The 19001-nt window shown below is 37.2% G+C and overlaps 1 protein-coding gene across 1 annotated transcript in view; it reads left to right on the top strand.

Annotated features, from left to right (window-relative positions):
* SMC5 (structural maintenance of chromosomes 5) overlaps positions 1-19001 on the top strand; it is a 39514-nt gene that overhangs the window by 14429 nt on the left and 6084 nt on the right. Inside the window, exons 9-19 of the mRNA XM_071730917.1 lie at positions 107-362; positions 2336-2490; positions 4074-4187; positions 5492-5586; positions 5779-5911; positions 7790-7963; positions 8091-8260; positions 9335-9458; positions 12140-12262; positions 17884-18009; positions 18676-18771. Coding sequence (XP_071587018.1) covers positions 107-362; positions 2336-2490; positions 4074-4187; positions 5492-5586; positions 5779-5911; positions 7790-7963; positions 8091-8260; positions 9335-9458; positions 12140-12262; positions 17884-18009; positions 18676-18771 — 1566 coding nt within the window. The remainder of the gene's footprint in view (positions 1-106; positions 363-2335; positions 2491-4073; positions 4188-5491; positions 5587-5778; positions 5912-7789; positions 7964-8090; positions 8261-9334; positions 9459-12139; positions 12263-17883; positions 18010-18675; positions 18772-19001) is intronic.

Here is a 19001-nt window from a genome sequence, read left to right on the forward strand (position 1 = left end):
AGTGCTTGGTTACATGGGCATTTAATACCAGTTGTACAGATATTGTGATTATTTGATATAGGTTTTGTATACTAAACTTTTAATGTTGCGATGACTCAATTCTTAGATTGAAGAAATTCATCAAGCTTTAAGAATGAAGAAAGATGAAGAAATGGACAGGCAGAGAAAAATACATAATACTCACAAGATAATAGAGGAGTGGAAGAATGAACTCAGTTCATTGGCAGCCAGTGAGAATCTTCAGCCTCAAATTGATGCTATTAATACTGATCTGAAAAAAATACGAGAAGAAAGGGACAACATTGAGAGTGATATCAGTGATCTAAAAGCAGAGAAAAGGATCCAAGAGGGGGAAATGACAAGTAAGTTATTTGGGGTTGGTTTGTTGATTTTTTTTTTTTTCTCTTTTCTTAAATGACTGTACAGAAGCTACTTGTTGCCCTGCTTACTGAATTAGTTTTCCTCAAGCCTCATAGCTGTATCTTAAATGTATAGCAGTCCTCTTGTCTGTTAACAGCTTCATTGGAAGGAGCAGAAACCACTATCAAAAAGAACAAGATTCAAAAGCCATAACTGACCTTAAACTATTGCTCCAAAAAAGAAGTTTACTCTGATCTTTGGGTAGGGAGGCTTCTTTACCAGGTTAGTGTTTTTCATTAGTAAATGTCAGTGTCTACTGTCAGCAGGATACAAAAAGCAAACATGAAGCAGAAGTTTTGCATTGAAGATGCAATGTTTAAAATTATCACAGAATCATCTGTGTTGGAAAGGACCTCTGAGTTCATCAAGTCCAAGCCTTAATTCACTACCACTGTGATTCCCAGACCATGGCAATGAGTGCCACAGAAGTCTCTTCTTAAAAACCTTCAGGGATGGAGAATCCATCACCTCCCTGGGCAGCTCATGCCAATCTCTGATCACTCTCTCTGTGAAGAATTTTTTCCTAATATCCAACCTAAACCTCCCCTGGCAGAGCTTAAGCCCATGTCCTCTTGTCTTACTGATGGTTGCCTGGGAAAAGAGACCAACCCCCCCCGGCTCCAACCTCCTTTCAGGGAGTTGTAGAGAGTGATGAGGTCTCCTCTGAGCCTCCTCTTCTCCAGGCTGAACACCCCCAGCTCCCTCAGCCTCTCCTCATAGGGTCTGTGCTTGAGTCCCTTCACCAGCCTGGTTGCCCTCCTTTGGACCTGCTCCAGCACCTCAGTCTCCTTCCTGAACTGAGGGGCCCAGAACTGGACACAGTACTCGAGGTGTGGCCTCACCAGTGCTGAGTACAGGGGCAGAATCACTTCCTTGGACCTGCTGGCCACACTGTTCCTGATACAGGCCAGGATGCCATTGGCCTTCTTGGCTACCTGGGCACACTGCTGGCTCATGTTCAGCTTCCTGTCACTCCAGATTCCCAGGTCCCTTTCTGCCTGGCTGCTCTCAGCCACTCTGTGCCCAGCCTACAGCTCTCCGTGGGGTTGTTGTGGCCAAAGTGCAGGACCCGGCACTTGGCCTTGTTGAACCTCATCCCGTTGGAATCAGCCCAACTCTCCAGTCTGTCCAGGTCCCTCTGCAGAGCCCTCCTGCCTTCCAGCTGATCCACACTCCCCCCCAGCTTGGTGTCATCTGCAAACATTTGACAGTATGTTAGCTACTGGTGCTGGTTTTGTCCTTTCTGGATCATAAATTCACTTATAATAGCCTATGATTTACAATTAGTTCTTTAAAAACAAAATTTAAAAATTACAGCTTTCGTGGTATGTGTTTGTATGTATTCCCATGAGTTTAGTACGTTTGCACCTATCTGTCAGGAATGTGCCATAAAATCCAAGAAGAAACTGAGGTCCAGAGAAGACCGGGCGACGTTGGGAAGAGGGCAGTATATACTTCACATTGGGATGCACAGAAAGTATTCAGTGTGTTTCTCCAGAACATCAGATGCTTTTTGCACATTGTCATGCATTTCATTTTTTGCAAGCATGAAATGACACACACATTTCCTGTTACTAGTCCCACTGCCTCTTTCCTCTTAGGATGTTTTTGGTTTTAAATACAAAGGTGGAACAAGTTTTACCAAGATAATGTTAGGATTAAAGTCCTGTATTGTTACTGTGTTTATTATGTTATAATTTGTGTAAGTCTAAATTTTATTTTAGATTTTAAGCTTTATTATTTCTTAAAATTCTTTTAGGATAAGCATCATCTTGATTGTGGGAATAGAAACTCCTAATTCTTGTATCTCTGGACAGCCTTGTTGCTGGAATGTCATAGCCAGTAATATTGGAGAATGCTAGTTATAATGTGTACTTGCTGTGGATTCTGTTTAAGAAACTGCCTTAAATTACAGGAATAATTGACCGCCTTGGACAACTTAGTAATATAATGAATATGAAGGAAGAGATACTTAAAGGGAGATTCCGAGACACACATTCTGCTCTTATGTGGCTAAGAAAGAATAGAGACAAGTTTAAAAAAAAAGTTTGCGAACCCATGATGCTTGAAGTAAGAAAATTTACTTGCATATCACTCTAATGAGCTAGTTATTATATTTATACCTTGCAAGACTTCAAGAATGACTTTCACACTTTCAAGACATCTTGAAATAAGCTGCCAGTTACATTCAGGATACATTAGCATAGCAAATGATCTGTAATATTAGTTCCATAGGCAATGTAGTAATTAATACTCAACATGGAGTAAGATGGAGTGGTTCCCCTTCCCTCCTTTGTACTTTGTTAAGGTGCCAATTGCAGATTTCCTCTGAAGTACATCCAGTTATTTAGACTTAGATGGGTTTTATTTGCTGCTTAAAAAAAAGCAGTTGTAGTTCCAATTGAAAACCTCCCTTTAGTGTGCAGCCTACCCAGAAGCAGGTACAGCATGTCACAATGATCCTCAGGTGTTCCTGTGGTTTGCTTTGAACACAAACACCTAATCTGTGCCTCATTCTCTTTTTGTGTTTTGGTTCAACAAACACTATGATAACTAGGAACAGCAGGGCTACATTTCCAGCTGGTTCAATTTTAGTGTTTTCTGGTGCATTCCCCCACCATTGCCCCAACCTTGTGCAACGTGTGTTCCATCTAATGTGAAGAGCACACTGCTACCCTTCCTCCTCAGAATCACAAGCTTGTTTTAATGGTATATTGCTGCAGCTTAAATTAATTAAATGTTTAATATTTGTATACCAATTCTTATGCTTTGTGCATATACTAGAATTACTCAAAATTACTTTTGTTTAGTATAAAATACCAAGTATTTCCTGTTGTAACCAGAACTTCCAGTTCTTCCTGGAACACCACATCAAGTTAATTTTAAAAATACCTTAATAGAATTTGCCTTTATATTAAGGCCCCATTGACCTTTGTATCATCCACTAATGTCTGATTATGTTTTCTTTGATATAATATAAATTAATTCATATACTTATAAATTATAGCTTTCAAATCACTACGAAGTGTATCCCCAGCCTTCAGCTAGCTTGAGTTTATTAAATTGTGTAATTTTACCATGCATGTCATGTATAGTGACAGAATGTCTAGTGGCTAGTGAGAGTGGATTTTTAAAATTTCAAGAATTTGACTAAAATTCCGTCAGTCTGTGAATCTCTGCCTTTCTAGACCTTCGTAATTCCATATTTGTGTTTGGTGGTATTCACTGTGTACAAGTCAAAGTGAATTGCATGTGTAATTAGTTTGTGGAGTGTGGTGTCCGATGCTTTCTATTTCTTGGGTGTCTAAGTAGTGACATAGATGTAGTAGTACTGTAGCAGAGCCACTAGACTTGAGATGGTGATCATTGCAGTGGTAAGGTTAGGGTAGAGCAGAGGAGGGGGGAGGTGATGATGGAGATAATTGCTCCAAGAACACTGAGAGGATATGGATGGCTAAAAAGTAAACACAAATGACCTATGGATACTGTAGGTTTCTTCCCAAGAAAGACAGGGAATAGGTCTTTAAAGATATATAAACATTTTCTTTGTTTTCATTAATAGGCTTGGATATCATCTGACTACTTTAAATGTTTAAGGGAGGTGTGTTAAGTCCAATTGTAATAATCACTTTCTCTTTAAATTTCTCTATCAGATCAATATGAAAGACAGTAAACATGCTAAGTATGTTGAAAATCACATTTCGGCCAGTGACATGAAGGCTTTTGTTTTTGAGAGCCAAGAAGATATGGAAATGTTTCTTATGGAGGCAAGTAGGCACAAATTTAAAAAATGTATTAAATACTGATGTAGAAACCCTAAATTCTGGAATTTACCAAGTAAGTTTGTATTTATTAAGTTTTGATTGGCAAGATCAGCACAATAGCTATTAAAAAGTATTCAGACGTTTACTTCTGGATTAAGGCTTTCTTCACAAGTAAGATTTTTTTTTTTTTTTAAGCCTAGATGAATTGGAGGAATGTAGAACTATTAAGTAAATAATTCTTTTTAGAAATAAGTTTTGTCTTCTTTGATAAGGTAGTAGTTGCTAAGGAGAAGAGACTGTGCACAGGAAATTGGCAAGCAGGAAAATCCAAATTTAGTAGCAAGCTTTTTCAGTGCCTCCTAACTCAAGAGTCAAGAGGGCATCTTTTGTGAGAAGACAACAGTCCAAGCAGCAAATCAGGCTTCTGTTTTCTTAATATTCCTGTTTCCTGGAGCAATGAGAAGATTATTTCCCTTTGAGAGCCAGCCAGATGATGCAGAAGAAAAAAGCCACAAGATGTGGCATTAACTGTCACAATGCATTCCAGCTACTGTCTGTGGATAGTGTGATTAATGACAAATTGTCCTGCAGTTTTTTAAGATCTGTCTGTCCTTCGCAGAAGCTAGCCATTTTTATATGTGTGAGCAGTAGTTGTATTATCTGTGGTTCTAGAGTCTTGTATTCTCTTCTTGGTTGTGGAACTCAGTGGCAGCTCTTCAGGCTGTCCAGGGGCTGGCCCAGGAGCATCTCTGTATTTTAAAGCAGATAACTTTCAGTAGAACAGTCCCAGGCACCTTTTGCTGGTAAAAAGAAAATAGTTTTATTTCCCTGTTCCCATTTCATATTTGTTATCCTTATCTTACAGAAACATGGACATTGTGGCCCTGATTTCCTCTTATTAACCAGCTTAATTGATCTTTCATTTGTATCCTCACTCTTTACTGTTCTGTTAGGATCAGAGCCTCTGTGTCAGTGGTCTGCCTTTATCTGCGAAAAACAGACATACAGCCTGAAAGAGGGGTCTTCCTTATTACACCCACTTCCCCACTTCAGCTATTTAGGTGGAGCACCTGTCTCAGGATTTCTTTGTCTGCTTTTGTTTTCTCTAGTGCATAGTATTGTCATGGAGAAACTTTAACTGAGCTTTGCTTTTAGAGAAGTCAGTGATCCTGAGCCAGATTGCGGTTTTTGTGGGTTCTTCCAGAGGTTTTCTGTTTAAAGTAATCCTAGTTCTGTAAATCTAGAATAAATACTTGATTTTTATATAGTGAGTTTTTACCAAATAACCTAATGTAGTTTTTACTTAGATGCGCGATCATCAGAAACTGAGAGTGAATGCTGTGTGTGCTCCTGCTGCCTCATGTGCTGAGAGCTTACCTACAAGACCTATTGAAGAACTGCAGTATGTATCAGTGGGTGATGGTTTTAAATTCAATGTTTGGGTGTTACTGCTGTATGTTAGAATTTTTTACATACAAATCAAATTTTTAGCAATCCAGTTCTGGGTTGTGGTGACTTCTTTCTGACATTTCAGTAACTGCAGCATGCTTACCTGACAAATATTATTTGTGATGCTTTTTTTTCTCTTCTTCAGCCGATATGGATTCTTCTCATATTTACGGGAGTTAATTGATGCTCCTCGTCCAGTGATGAGTTATCTTTGCTCCCAGTACCGTATTCATGATGTCCCTGTGGGAACAGAGAGGACCAGAAACATGATTGAACGGGTGAGATGTCCGAAATGGCACAAGCAAACCTGTGATGTAGTTTTATTTTGTAAATTCTTTGAAAAGTTAATGCAGAGGTGAAAAAAATTGCTTTAGCCTATTACTTATCCTTTACAAGTGGGAAAATACACACAAACGTACTGCAAGACATTTTAACAAATGCAGTCAATCTTGTGCAGGACTTCACAGAAAATTAAATTGATCTTTCACCTGCATGCTGTTCAAAGTCAGTTACTCGAATTTGTTTTATTACAATAACTTCTGTTTTAAGTGCCTGATACATTCTGGGCAAAATTTTAGTCAAACTGTTAATAGTAGATAACAGTCCTGACCTCTTGTGTTTAAAGCAACAAGCATGAGCTGCTTGTTGTTTGGTTGGGTTTTTTGATGATTCAGTCAGAACTGATATGGTAAGTTATGTATAAGCCTTTTGGGTCCTTAGAAGTAGACTAAGTTGCCACTAGGAGTAATCACTGTACCTTAGTCTTACGGGTTCTTGTAAACTCATTATTGCTGGTTTATAATGAGTAACATATGACAGTTCAGCTGAAATCCTTATTGACTTCCCTGTCTATGCTTAACATCTGTCTGTGCTGTGCAAGGAGTGAACTCCTCTTTGAATCCAGAAGACTACTTAGAATTCTCTGAGAAAATTAGCTGTTGTTTTTTTGAGAAATTCAGACTTTGCAAATTCATTTTTTTAGGATTGATCTTCCTTGTTTCTGTTGTCTGTGTTTCTGAGGCTTTAAGAGTGAAGAAGAGGAAAGTAAAAATGAAGGGTGTCCTAGATGAAAATGTCTTCTAAGCATTTTTGTATTTAAACTGCAATTCCTCTGCCACTTTTTGCTTATCACCTGATAATTACTCATTAGATACTTACTCATCTACAGAGCTCTAGGCACCAAATGAAACATTGCTAGGGACACATTCTTAATATGTTGCACGCTGCACTTTTAGTTCAGCTATGTAGCTTTTCCTTTGTTTTAATTTTTGATAGTAAAATGCATAGTTTACGACATTTCATTTCACACATGAAACAGAGAAACTGTTAGCTTAAAAGGAGACAGGTTTCATAAAGCTGAGCATGTGTAAAAACGACTAGGATGGCAGTCTCATCAACCACAATCTGAGCTATAAAGAAACGTAAACAGTGTTCACCGTCCAGGAAGCAAATCAATGTATTGCTGGTGATGTGTATATAAACTGAAAAGATTTTTGGTCAAATTTACATTGCCCTATGGAGGCTTTTTGCTGTTTCTGGTATACTAGACACTTTACATACTTTTGAAGTACTATTCTGCCTTGCATTATGATGATCCTTTGGTTACATATAATATCATTTTGACAGAAGTAATTTGCATTGAGGGGTTAACTTACAAATGGTAACTAATTTAAATATGTGAGATTTTTTTTTTTGTCCTACAGATAAATTTTCATCACTCAGGTTGATGCATTACAGCTCACTTTATGATTTCATCTGTTCATTTCTCTGTTAATTGGTTCTTTGGTATGCAGGCTACATTTGCATGTTACATGCAATATATATGTATACATTCAGCAAGTATAAATGTTTCTTGTGATACAGAATAATTATTAACAGGTTTTCCGTGTGTCTGTCTCCAGTATGGTAATAATTGGAACCTGTGTTAAATTGGTTATGGTAACATACTCTCTTTGACAGAGAACTTTGACAGTTCTTTGCTTATTAGTATGAGTTACAGGTGTAATGATGCATTAAACACAGGATTATCTTTCTGCAAAGGCTTGTTAACAAGCATAAGATAAAGTTCATTATTGTGGATTGTAGCTAGTTTATACCTTGTTCTGAAAAACATTGCCTTAAGTAATGTTTTGGTCGGATTATATTTTGTTTTTTAGGTCATACAAGAATGCAAACTTAAGCAAGCATACACAGCAGAAGAAAAATATGTTATTAAAGTGTCAGCTTATACAGGCCAAACCCTCTCTACTAACACATGCCTGAGGGAAGCACAGTTTCTCATGGGTTCGGTGAATACCGAGGAAAGACGACAACTAGAAAAGCAGCAACAGGTAGTAATTTATTTGTGCTGTATATGATAGAAACAGCTATACATTTTATCATGCTGTAAGCATTGCCTGCTTTCGTGTGATAATATGGTATGTTTGTAGTAAGTATTCTAGTTGTCTCTTATTTCAGGACGTCAATAACACGTTACAGTCCCTGGATACGCGTTTGACTGGACTGTTTGAGAGACAAAGACACCTTGAACGAAGAGACAATCAGGTCAGGCAAAAGAAGACAGAACTCTTAGAGAGAGGAAGCAGGAGGAGACAGCTGGAATCAAAAATTGGTGTGAAGTATCGTAGGTAGGAAACAAGCTGTATTATCTATGAAACATGAACAATTTTAATAACAAAGGTATTTTGGCTTCCTCTTACTGCGCTGTGCTTTCACCCTTACAGAGTAACAGGTAGTTGAGCATCAGTTACAGGTGTTTATAAGTGGAAGTTAAGATAGTATTTGAGAAACTATGGAACGGTGTTCTGAATGCTTTCCTGTAATAAACTCACGGGATTCCATTGAGGCATCATTGCACTCATTTACTCAGATATTACTGAGTCTGCTGTCTTGACAGCACATCTACGTCTAGTTAATACCATAATGCATATAAACGCTGTCAAGTAAGCATATTAGGGGTCAAGTTGAATCCTGACTGTCCGCTGTATTTGTCTTAATGTATTTTCTGGTTCTTTGGGCCTCTGTAATTAGTTCTTCTGCCACTGCTTTTTCGTAAGTGGGAACCTGAGCATGGTTCAGGAGGTATTTCACTTAAAACTTCCATTTGCAGAAGGCAGTGGAGGTGAGGTTGCCCCAGGCTTTATTACTTCCGCTACTGTAACACAGTCCCAGCAGACCTCATACCCTCAAATACTCCTGTATATTCTTAGTTTTTGTTTCCTAAAAGTTGGTTCTGGTGCTTGTGTTCACAACTCATTCACTAAACTGAAAAAGAGATTGAAAAGAGGTTGTTCAGGGAATAAAAAAGTGAAGAACATTAAGAGAACACTAAGGCTGTATAGATGTTAGAGGGACCAGAATCAACTGCTGTGTAGTCACAAGTGTCCAGATTGCTGTAAAAAAAAAAAAAAAAAAGAAAAAAAAGAAAGAAAGAAAAAAAAAAAAAAAAAAAAAAAAAGAAAAAAAAAGAAAAAAAGCAGCTTTAAACAATATGGATGTGAGTGTATCCTCAAAGTTTTGAGTTTTAAAACAAAGCTTTGAGCTTCTTAAATTTAAAGGGGTTATACTGGAAATGCCTCTAATGTGTTCGGAAAGTGTAGGTATACAAATTTCCTATTCTTGCTAACTGTTGATTAAAACTGTTGTATTTTTATGTGTTTTCCATTTAATCAGGATTAACCAAATATCGATTCCTCCAACAGTTTAAGACAGCTGGAGCAAGATGCTATCAACCTAGAGGAGGAGTCTCAAAAGGCAAATGTAAAGATAAAAGAAATAAACATCCAGAAAGCAAGACTTGTTACTGAACTAATGCATCTCATAAAGGTACTTATTGTTATGTGTTCTCCTATGGTGAAAAATCCAATTCTTGTCATTTAAGTAGCAAATTTGCAACATTTAGATGTGATACTGTAAATGTTTACAAGCTAATTTACCTGAAGATAAGTATCTTCTGAAGCTTTTATGAGCTGGAGTTTTTTCATTTGTCATTGATTTGTAGATAATTTTTTGTTGATTTAGATTTTGAGTGACAAGTCTTAAAGTCTGGACTTGATTTAGTAAAATCAGGAAAAAACTCTGTAATCATTTCAGTGTGGAAGTTTTCAGAATACCGCATAATTGTGGAAAGTGTTCATTTCACCCTAATAATAATTTTTTTGTTGTTTTGTGTAAAAAAGTCATTAGTTATAAAAAACTGACACGAATGTGGAACTGTGCTAGGATGGGAAAAGTACTGAAGTTTCCAATTTAGGTTTTCTTCAACTCAAAGTGGAAGAACATATTTTGGGTGTACTTGCTCATTTAGCTTAGCCTCCAAGGCCTAACAGTGGGAGTTGCCACAGGGTGATTTTTCTGAGGGTTTGTTTTTTTTATTTTTTTATACCTAAGGAACAAGAAGCAATTACTCAGAACTCAAACGGAAACCAGTTGTGCTTTTGCTCTCAACAAGAAGTGGTGCCATTCTTGGAACCACTGAGAGCTTGTATGTTTTGCCATGCTTACCTAATGTTGAAGTGTCTTCTTTCTTACCCATGAAATCAGTTGAGTCTTACCTTTGAAGTGAGGCTGAATTTAGTACTGATCAGTTGATGGTATTTATAAAGTAAATATATACTCCAGATGGGTGGTCTGTTTCTGCTTCTAAATAGGCGTGGACTACAACAGTGTTTCAGATATCGCCTTTGGGTCAGCTCTCCAGAGCAATTTTGAAAATGTCAAAGAATGTTAGAAGACACCTGCCATGTTGAAAGGGTGTAGAGTATGGAGTTTGCAGGACATGTGCAAGTAATAACGATACTGAAAATTTAACTCTTCAAAACTTGTGCAGATGCCCAGTACTTAAAGCAGAACTTTTTGGAGCATGCTTTTAATTTTTGCATTTGATGCCCATTTCCCAGGATGTAATCTGTCTAAATGTTGTTGTCAAGTGCAGACAAAATTGCTTACTTGACCGCTGTTTGACCTGCCTGGTAGAGTGTCTACTGTTTTTTACACATCATAAGAAAACAGATTTGATACATACTGTGTATTTCTCTGTATACCAGAAGCGTAGGAGAGGGTGGCTGGTATTCTTCCAGAATGGTTAATGATTACAAAAGGCATTTATTTTAGTTTATCAGCTCAATTTTCATACTCTGTGCTGTAGGAAATATATGCTAATACATACTGTAGAAAGAAAAGAATCTGATACGAGAGATATTTCATTATACGTTTTATCAGTACTACTGACATCCATACGTCTGGTTGTCCTGGAACCAAACTTAAAGAATGTTACCAAGTTCATGGGAGTCTTGCTTCAGTAGTTTTTGTAGTTCTATTAAGTGTAGTCTATAAAGTCATGAAAAGTTAAATAGTCATATGTTTCAGGAGTACTACCACAGAAGGAAGTTTGAAATATTGGTTGGGATTTTTGTGGTGGTGATATGATCTGCTTTTTTAAAGAGTTCTGGGACTTCTGTGAAATGGCTAAAGTGACAGGCATAGTATCTGTCATGTCTAATAGGTGTCTTTAGAACCAGTTGAGAGAAACAGCCTTGTTCCACTGTTCCCAGTTCTGGCACTGCTTGTGCATGTAGTTCTTTTTGTGCTGTTATCTTTGAATGATACAACTGTTCATTGTTCATCTCCTTTCACTAGAATTTTTATTTTAGTTATCTGGTTTTGAACTATACGTAGATCGGAAACTAAAACGTGCCAAAGTTCAGACTATAGAAATTTTGTGTTGAAACTTCACAAATAGTGAAGATCTTAGACCTTAACGCACTATTGTGGTCAGAAGCTAACACTCTCAAAACTTCATGGTGTGGGTAAACCAATGTTCTTAATACTCTGTAAATATTGCTTTGAAATTACCCTTCGAAATTCAATATATTTAATATTTTGAAGCCTCTGGACAATTCCTGAGGCTGACTTGGTTAAAGAAGCATTTTAATATCAAAGTTGTCAAACCAGGTGCTTGAGGTCCGTAAAGAAACTAAATAGATTCTCCCTCTCTTCTCATATACTGTTCCAGTTAAGATACAGTACACTAGAGTCAGTGACAGTCAGTCATCTTGCATTGTTAGTGACAGAGACATATGTTTTTAATTTTTTACTTCTTCCTACCTTTGTATGATTTATGAAGTCCAACAAAATCCAGCTGTTTGATTCCACCTCTGAGAAAGAATTGAGGTGAGTTTCCTTTCTCACATTTCACATGTGAGCATATGATGCAGGGAAAGGGAATGTGATTTTTTTTCTGTTAAATGGCATGCTTGCAAGTAGTATGTATATGGTTAGAGATTAAAGTACATGGGTCCTATCCATCTTGAAGGTCTTGCGTCACCAATTAAGTGATACTACTTTTTCATTGGATTTGACAGACAGCAAAGAGCTCTTGAAGAACTGAATGCATTATGAGATTCTATGGAATGACTAAAAACTGGGTAGTTTCTAAAGTCTGATAGCGATTATATCAGTTTTGAGATTCTTGTAAAAAAAATTACATTTTCTGTTTCCCTGTGTAGAATTGTGTTTCACTGAACATCCTTAAAGCAGATTTAGTTCTTGAGAGCACTGCCGTGGCTGCAAAGAAGAACAAACTTGAATCAGAGTGTAATGAAGCAAGTGCACATCTAAGAGCTGCAGAGGTAACTATTTCTATGAATACTTGAATATCTATTATGAAAACATCTTCTGTGAAAAGCCTCTCTGGTGTAGAAAGGAATGCTTCTGTCTAGAAGTGGGTACTGGTACTGCTAAATATTTAACCTTGATTTCTGTAGTTTGACTTCAGCCGCTTCCATTAAAGCTGATTAGAAGCTTTCCCATCCTCAATTAAGACAGCTAAGCTTCTGTGAAAATGTGCTGAACAGGCATCATGTCCTGGTTTTCATTATAGGGATAGTGTGTAATAAAAACACTAGCTGTTTCTTAGGAGTATTTTTTTATTCCAAGCCACAACCCACATGGGAGATGCAAGCTCAAGATGAGCTACAAAGTACTGTATCAGAGTCAAGCAGAGCTGTTATACCTTTCTTTCATAACTTGTTTTCTCATACTGTAATAAAATGCCTTTTAGGCACTTTAGGAGGATAAATTGACCTTCTACTGATCGTGTTTTGAAGCTATGTTGTATTCAGGTAAAAAGTCTCTGACAAATTGATTTCACAAACATGTATTCTGTTCTAATAGCAGAGAATGGTGTGATCTCATTGGCTGGTGCATAGTGGCAAATTTATTTTGTTTTTAGTTCTCTTTCTGTCCTCTTTGTTTGGAGAATAGCTTGGGCTGGTGCATAGATAGATGTCTGGTCAAGTCAGTTTCTTGTAACATAAACTTTCTGGTAATTCTTGGTAAACGAAAATTGCTTCCTTACCAAGTAAAGAGTCAGCTTGAGGTCCTGCTAGTTGTAGTTAATGGGTTATGTTTCAACCACATAAGTAGAGGAAATAATTTCAGAGCTTAAAGTTTGGATGGTTTTATAAACTTTAAAATAACAAAAAAAGCTAAAATAAGTATTCCCTGTGTTTTAAAATTTGGAAAAGTTTACCTACTCTGGAGGAAAAAACTTCTGAGTACTTCAGTTTTCACATACATGGAAGTCCAAAGCTAGGTGTCCTACACTGCACGTTTAACTCTTCAGCATTTTTTTTTTAACAAGACCTTTCCTGGATTGCCCTGTGAATTATCTGTGTTGTACACTCTGCCATGTCTCTTACTTAAGACTTAACAGATGTGACCTCATGGAGAAAACTCAGTATTTCTTACTTTCACCTCAAATTAAGCTACTTGAAATAGTATATTTAAATTGGCTTTTCCCTTCAACTTCTAGTGGCTTTGGCTGTGACTTTTTTTTTTTTTCTACAGCAGTACTGTGTTAAGGTAGTCCTGGCCCCAAGCTGTATGGGGATGCTGTCACAACACTGAGAAAGTCCTGCATGGTTTTATAGAATAAATAAATCTTTAAAGAGGAGGAAGCAAGTAGAAGTGAAGAATGTTGTACAAAAGCTGTGTGGGGAACTAAATTGGAGCTTAAACATCACAGTTATTGCACCATTGATTCCCTATTTAATCCTCAGATATTTTTCTATGTTGTGTGCTGATCATTGTGCATTCATGAAAATTGGAAGATTGGGTATCAGCAAAAGAAGCTGCAAAGCTTCTTTTGCAGTTACTAATGGTGCTTACTTCCCAAGCAATCTTGAGTCTTTATAATACCTAAGGTAAGTATCTGAAAGATTTTAAGCAAACATAAATCCACTTAACGTATCTGAGATCACGTACGTGCCTTTTGTGAGGTCTTGACAATGGTAGCAAGCAGCAAGTTTGGTGCTTTATGATGTGTTTGGTTTTTTGACCACTTGGTGGAAAGGCCAAAAAAGTACCTGTTTCTGAACAAGTCAGCAAGTTTTCTGGCATTTGCATCTTGTCACTACAGTTGAAGTGGGAGCCTTAGTGTTATTTCAACAATTCCTTGTATTTAATTTATTTAAGGAGCCTAAGAAGCAAATCTGTGTGTGACCCATACCAAACATTAGGGAGGATTGTCAGCCCCATCTGCTTGTTAGATAATTGGCACAGTTGCTTGCATGTTTATGATGGTTGTATGAAAGTCTTGCTAATTGTCTTGCTTTGATAACTTGTTAATTTTTAGCTTCATTTGGTGTAAATTTGTTTAATTGTATTGAAAGTCAAAATGTGGGTCACAGTCCATAACTATTATTATTTTGTATTTTGTTTGAAGAAATTTGCCCCACAAATTACAAAAGTAACCAACTTTAGGATTTAAATGAATTACAGTGGTTTATTTAAGGGAAGAGGAACACCACACTGGTAAGGGGTCTAAGGAAGGGGTTATAGTGGGAGAAAATGCAGGAAAACAGGTTTTTAAACAAATGAATTGCACCTGGGAGAAGCTTTTAAGAAAGGAAACAGATTATGGAAGTCCCTGGAGAATCACCTGACTAGCCACACACTAGTCACCTGGGTCCATATGTCTCATTGAAACTAAAGGTGTGCTGCTTGTGTTGCTGCTCCTGTTATTGCTGAATTTACTTCTTTTTTTTATAGAAAAAAAAGTTTCTTCTCATCAGTCGTTGCCAGAGGTTGCAAATTGGTAACTGTGGGGCTTCCCTTTGGTATTCAGGTTTTCCCAGAATTCATTAGTTCTTGTATTTGATATCAATTTGCATTACCTGTCTGGCAACTCTTATGGGAGCCATTCTGATTAACATTTTATCTTTTTAGTCCTGTCAAAGGAGGGGGGTCTGTTGATGGACATAACTTCATTTTAAAGAGTGTAAACAGCGTGGCAGTGCCAGTGTTCTGCTGATGCAAGAGACAATTTTTTAATTTTTTCAGTTTATTGCTGAGACCACGACATTGTGCATCACAGAATTTGGCACGTAAGCCAAGTTTTAAGGAAAAGCAGTTTCTGTTTGTCTCTGTATAGATTTCCAAAGTTAAAATAATGAAATGCATGTGTTCAGATAAAAATCAATAAGAAAACATTGGCCACTGGTAACTATTTTCTTTAACGAGCTACTTATCTTGCACAAACCTAGTTGCAGTACTTATGAACACAACAGAACACAAACTGCTTGTGCATACAGGATGCAATTGGTTTCTGCTGTTTGGTAGGTGCTTTCAGGAAGCTGTAATTGCAGCCCAACAGTAGTACAGAACTTTAGTGAAGCAGTTGGATAAAGCTCTCCCCAAGTTCTTATGTTGTTGGCTGAAAGAAATGTAAAGCTCTGGCTCTGCTGTGATTTTTCAGGGTAGCATTTCTGTTTAAAATGGTAATTCTTTCTACTTAGTTGCTTTTTCATCTCTGTGGCTTTATAGAGGGACCTTTCAGAGGTGAGGTCAACACAAATTTTAACATTGCTGTTCACTTTGGAATATATAGGAAGGAGAAGGAATCAAAATTTTTATACTTTTATTTATTTGTATTTATTTAACTTTTCTTTAGCACATGGCCATGACATTCAACTGGCAGAGCTGAATGAAAACAGGGTCTTAACTTGTTACTGAACTGTCAGTGCATTTATTCTAGTATGTGCTTCATAACCGTATCAAATGTCAACAGTCTTCCTGTCAAACACTGAGTTTTTCCTCTGCCCGAACACATTTTCTTTACACCCTGAAGAATTTTACTTTCCCTAGGCTTGGGTCAGGTACATTCGCTGTTGAGGCTATTTCAGATTTGCAGTGTCTAGAGATCAACTTAATCTCATTTCATGCTGCACTGCAGGGTTTCAAGTGGGAGCTTTATGTACTAGTGAGAACTGAGATTCCCCACTTCAGATGATTCAGAAATTACTTTGGCTCTGGAAATAATCACACAAGTATAAAATAGATGTTTCTTGCATAAAAAAGTATGGGTATGTTGCCTTGCGGTGGATCCTTTGCCTTTATTATCCTGAGATCAAACACACTGCAGGTGAAACCAGTTGATTTTTAAACATCGGATTTTAAAAAAACAATGTTAGTATAGAACTTTCTAAAATGTTCATAAAAATTGTTTATTGAATGTGTAACAGGGCATAGACAGATATGACATATGTAATGGAACCTAAGTGTTGTAGTGTACAGGCATTTGTGATAATTCAGGTAATATTTTGGCTGTCGCAGAAAGGAGTTTCATCCTCCACTTCCTGCTGTTTTATCTGTATAATTAATGCCAGTACTTCTTGCCCTCATGTGACATCCTCCTTCTCTACACCAGACCTTACAAAGTGGAGGGAGCAAAATGTAAAAGGCTTTTTTTTTTTTTTTTTTTCTTTACCTTTCTAAAATTGTCAAATACAGAGTAGACAAACACCTTTACAGTGTCTTTGAAGATTATGAAATGCTTACCTTTAATACAAAATCTATTTCCTAGTGCTTGGTGGAGGGGGGGGAAGAAACAGAATACTTGAGTTGGTACATGCTCTATAGATCAGCAGCCGTAATTCTTCAGTGAGTTTGAGGACTCCGTTGGTGATTCATGATATCTGCTACTACTGCTTCTGTTGTATTAGTAAATTAAATGGCCAGAAAGTAGTGCAAGTTGCTGTCAGTCTGTGTCCTATATTTTAAAAATGTAGAATAAACATTGATCCAGTTGTATAGTCTCCAACTTCATACTTGGAAATTTTTTTGCCACTGGAGGGCTCCCATATTTAACTGTAAGTATACAACAATAAACATTGGCAAGAAAAAACTCTTTTAACTATAAGAACAAGTAAACTTTCTAAGCCTGAAGAGGAAAGTTTAAAGCAAAATACTGTACATACAATTTCGAGTTAGAATTTTGTGCCTTTGAAAGTAATAAAACCACTTTTTCCATGGTGTAACTGTATATTAAAAAGCTGGATTACATGTGTAAGCACGGAATAAAATAACTAAGATTAACAGATCCAGTAGCTTGGTATGTACTCCTTTTCACTTCTAAGTGCTTGGCAGCTCCCAACTGTCTGCAGCTGGGTGCTCACCCTGAGCTATGAGATGGCAGCAAGCAGATACTCCCAAGCACTGCCAGCTCAGCAGTAGAGGCCGTTTTTATAGAGATAAGGGAGTGAGAGGGAAGCTGAGAGGAAGAGATTTAAGGCTCTCCAGGGCTGGTTTTTTTTTTTCCTGAATGCTACTTATTTGAGATAACATTTAGCTTAGTGTTTCTTGAAGGTACTGTGGCTTGTGTATTGTATTAACTACTGTTGTAATACGATTGCACTATAAAAGTGGTAGGGCTGGGTTGTCTGCTGACCTGTAATAAGTTCCAAAATCTTTAGCCTTGAGACTGCTGTTCAAAACTAGAAACTACCCGCTTTTCACTTTTTTCAGCACTAGATAAAAAATTGTGTGCGTTTTCCACATTGTGTGTTGCTGGCAATTACAGAGGTGGACTATGAAACAAGTACTTCTATTCTCTAATTATTGTGTTTACTCAATAAGATTTCTGTTACAGCGCTGTTTGGTGTACACCATGTCTGCATTTCTCCCAAGAAAACAAATACAGTTAAATGGGGCTAACAAGATAAGGCTCACAGTAGTTGTGGTTTGGCTTCTAGGGAATTTCCTGTAAAATAGTCTGTTTTGAGACATATTGAATCTAGATATATACTCATCTAGTTGAGAGAAAACAAATATAGCTATATAACAAGATTATGCTTTTGATCAGTTTATCCTGGCATCTGTTGATTTCGAGCAGAACAGCAGAATGAGTTCTGTGTGCTGAAACAAAGACTCCTGATCATTAAGTGGTGTATTTTAATATCTTTTCTAACAGCAAAAATTTCGTGAACTGGATGATAGGAAGCGAGTTCTAACAGAGAATTGCAAGGAATTGCTGAAAAAAGCTCGACAGGTCTGCAAACTGGGTCCAGATGAAAATCTTCCAAAAGAATTTCAGACTGTATGTACAAAACCAAATCTCAACATGTATGTTAAATTTTGGATGATGTACATAGATCTGACTTCTCCAGCAAACAATGTTATGTTTTATATTAGAAGGCTACCAGTAAATGTCATGTTTACTGCTCTTAGAGTTGACTCATTGTCATTTATACTTTTAAACCACTTTTAAGTAGTGCTGGGTTACCCTTTGATCAGTTTGTTCTCTGCACAGAGGAGAGAAAACCTGATCTGAAATTTCAATTAAAATCCATAATCTTGCTTTCACAGAGATAATAAAAAAACCTAGAGCTAACATTTTTCTATCTTCTTGCTTTAATGAGCAACACATAAAACAACTGAAATCTGAGCCTGCCTGCTTACTTCCTAGCCTCTAGAAGTATTTGCATGGCTTAATCAGCATTGCCCTTGGCTTATACCAACTCTGTGAACATCTGTACCTGCACAGTGTAGGCAACTAAGGAGCAATGGGTTGTTTCTCTCACTATGCAGTAGCCTTCTTTCTGTCCAGAATAGTTTTTGAGGGAATTTTGGTTGGGTTAAATTTTGACTATATGACATCTTAATTAGAGTAATAGAGTATTGTAAGGTTTACTCAGTTTCTTTCAAGTGAACTTGAGTCCTTCATTAGTATTGCTATGTAACACATGAATCCCTTCTTTTGCAGGCTTTTCAGGCTCTTCCAGACACGTTGGAGGAAATTGATGCTTTTCTGAATGAAGAGAAAACCAGAGCCTCCTGTTTCACTGGCCTGAATGCTTCGGTATGTTCACTGCACCCTCCTCTTTCTCCCCCTCTACCCGCATTGTACTTGCTTCCCACTCTGTGCTAGATCTCTTGGTATAATAAGCTAGACAGCAGGAACAATGTGCTGTAAATGCCAGATTCTGCATCTATTAGAATTTTAAGTAGGCTCCTCCAAAAGAACAGTGTGTTCTGTGCCTTTTAAAAAAGAAAAAAAAAATGCAGTAACCTGAAATAAGCAATGCTTTA

Source organism: Heliangelus exortis, chromosome Z (assembly GCF_036169615.1).
Source record: "Heliangelus exortis chromosome Z, bHelExo1.hap1, whole genome shotgun sequence".
NCBI classification, from domain to species: Eukaryota; Metazoa; Chordata; class Aves; order Apodiformes; family Trochilidae; genus Heliangelus; species Heliangelus exortis.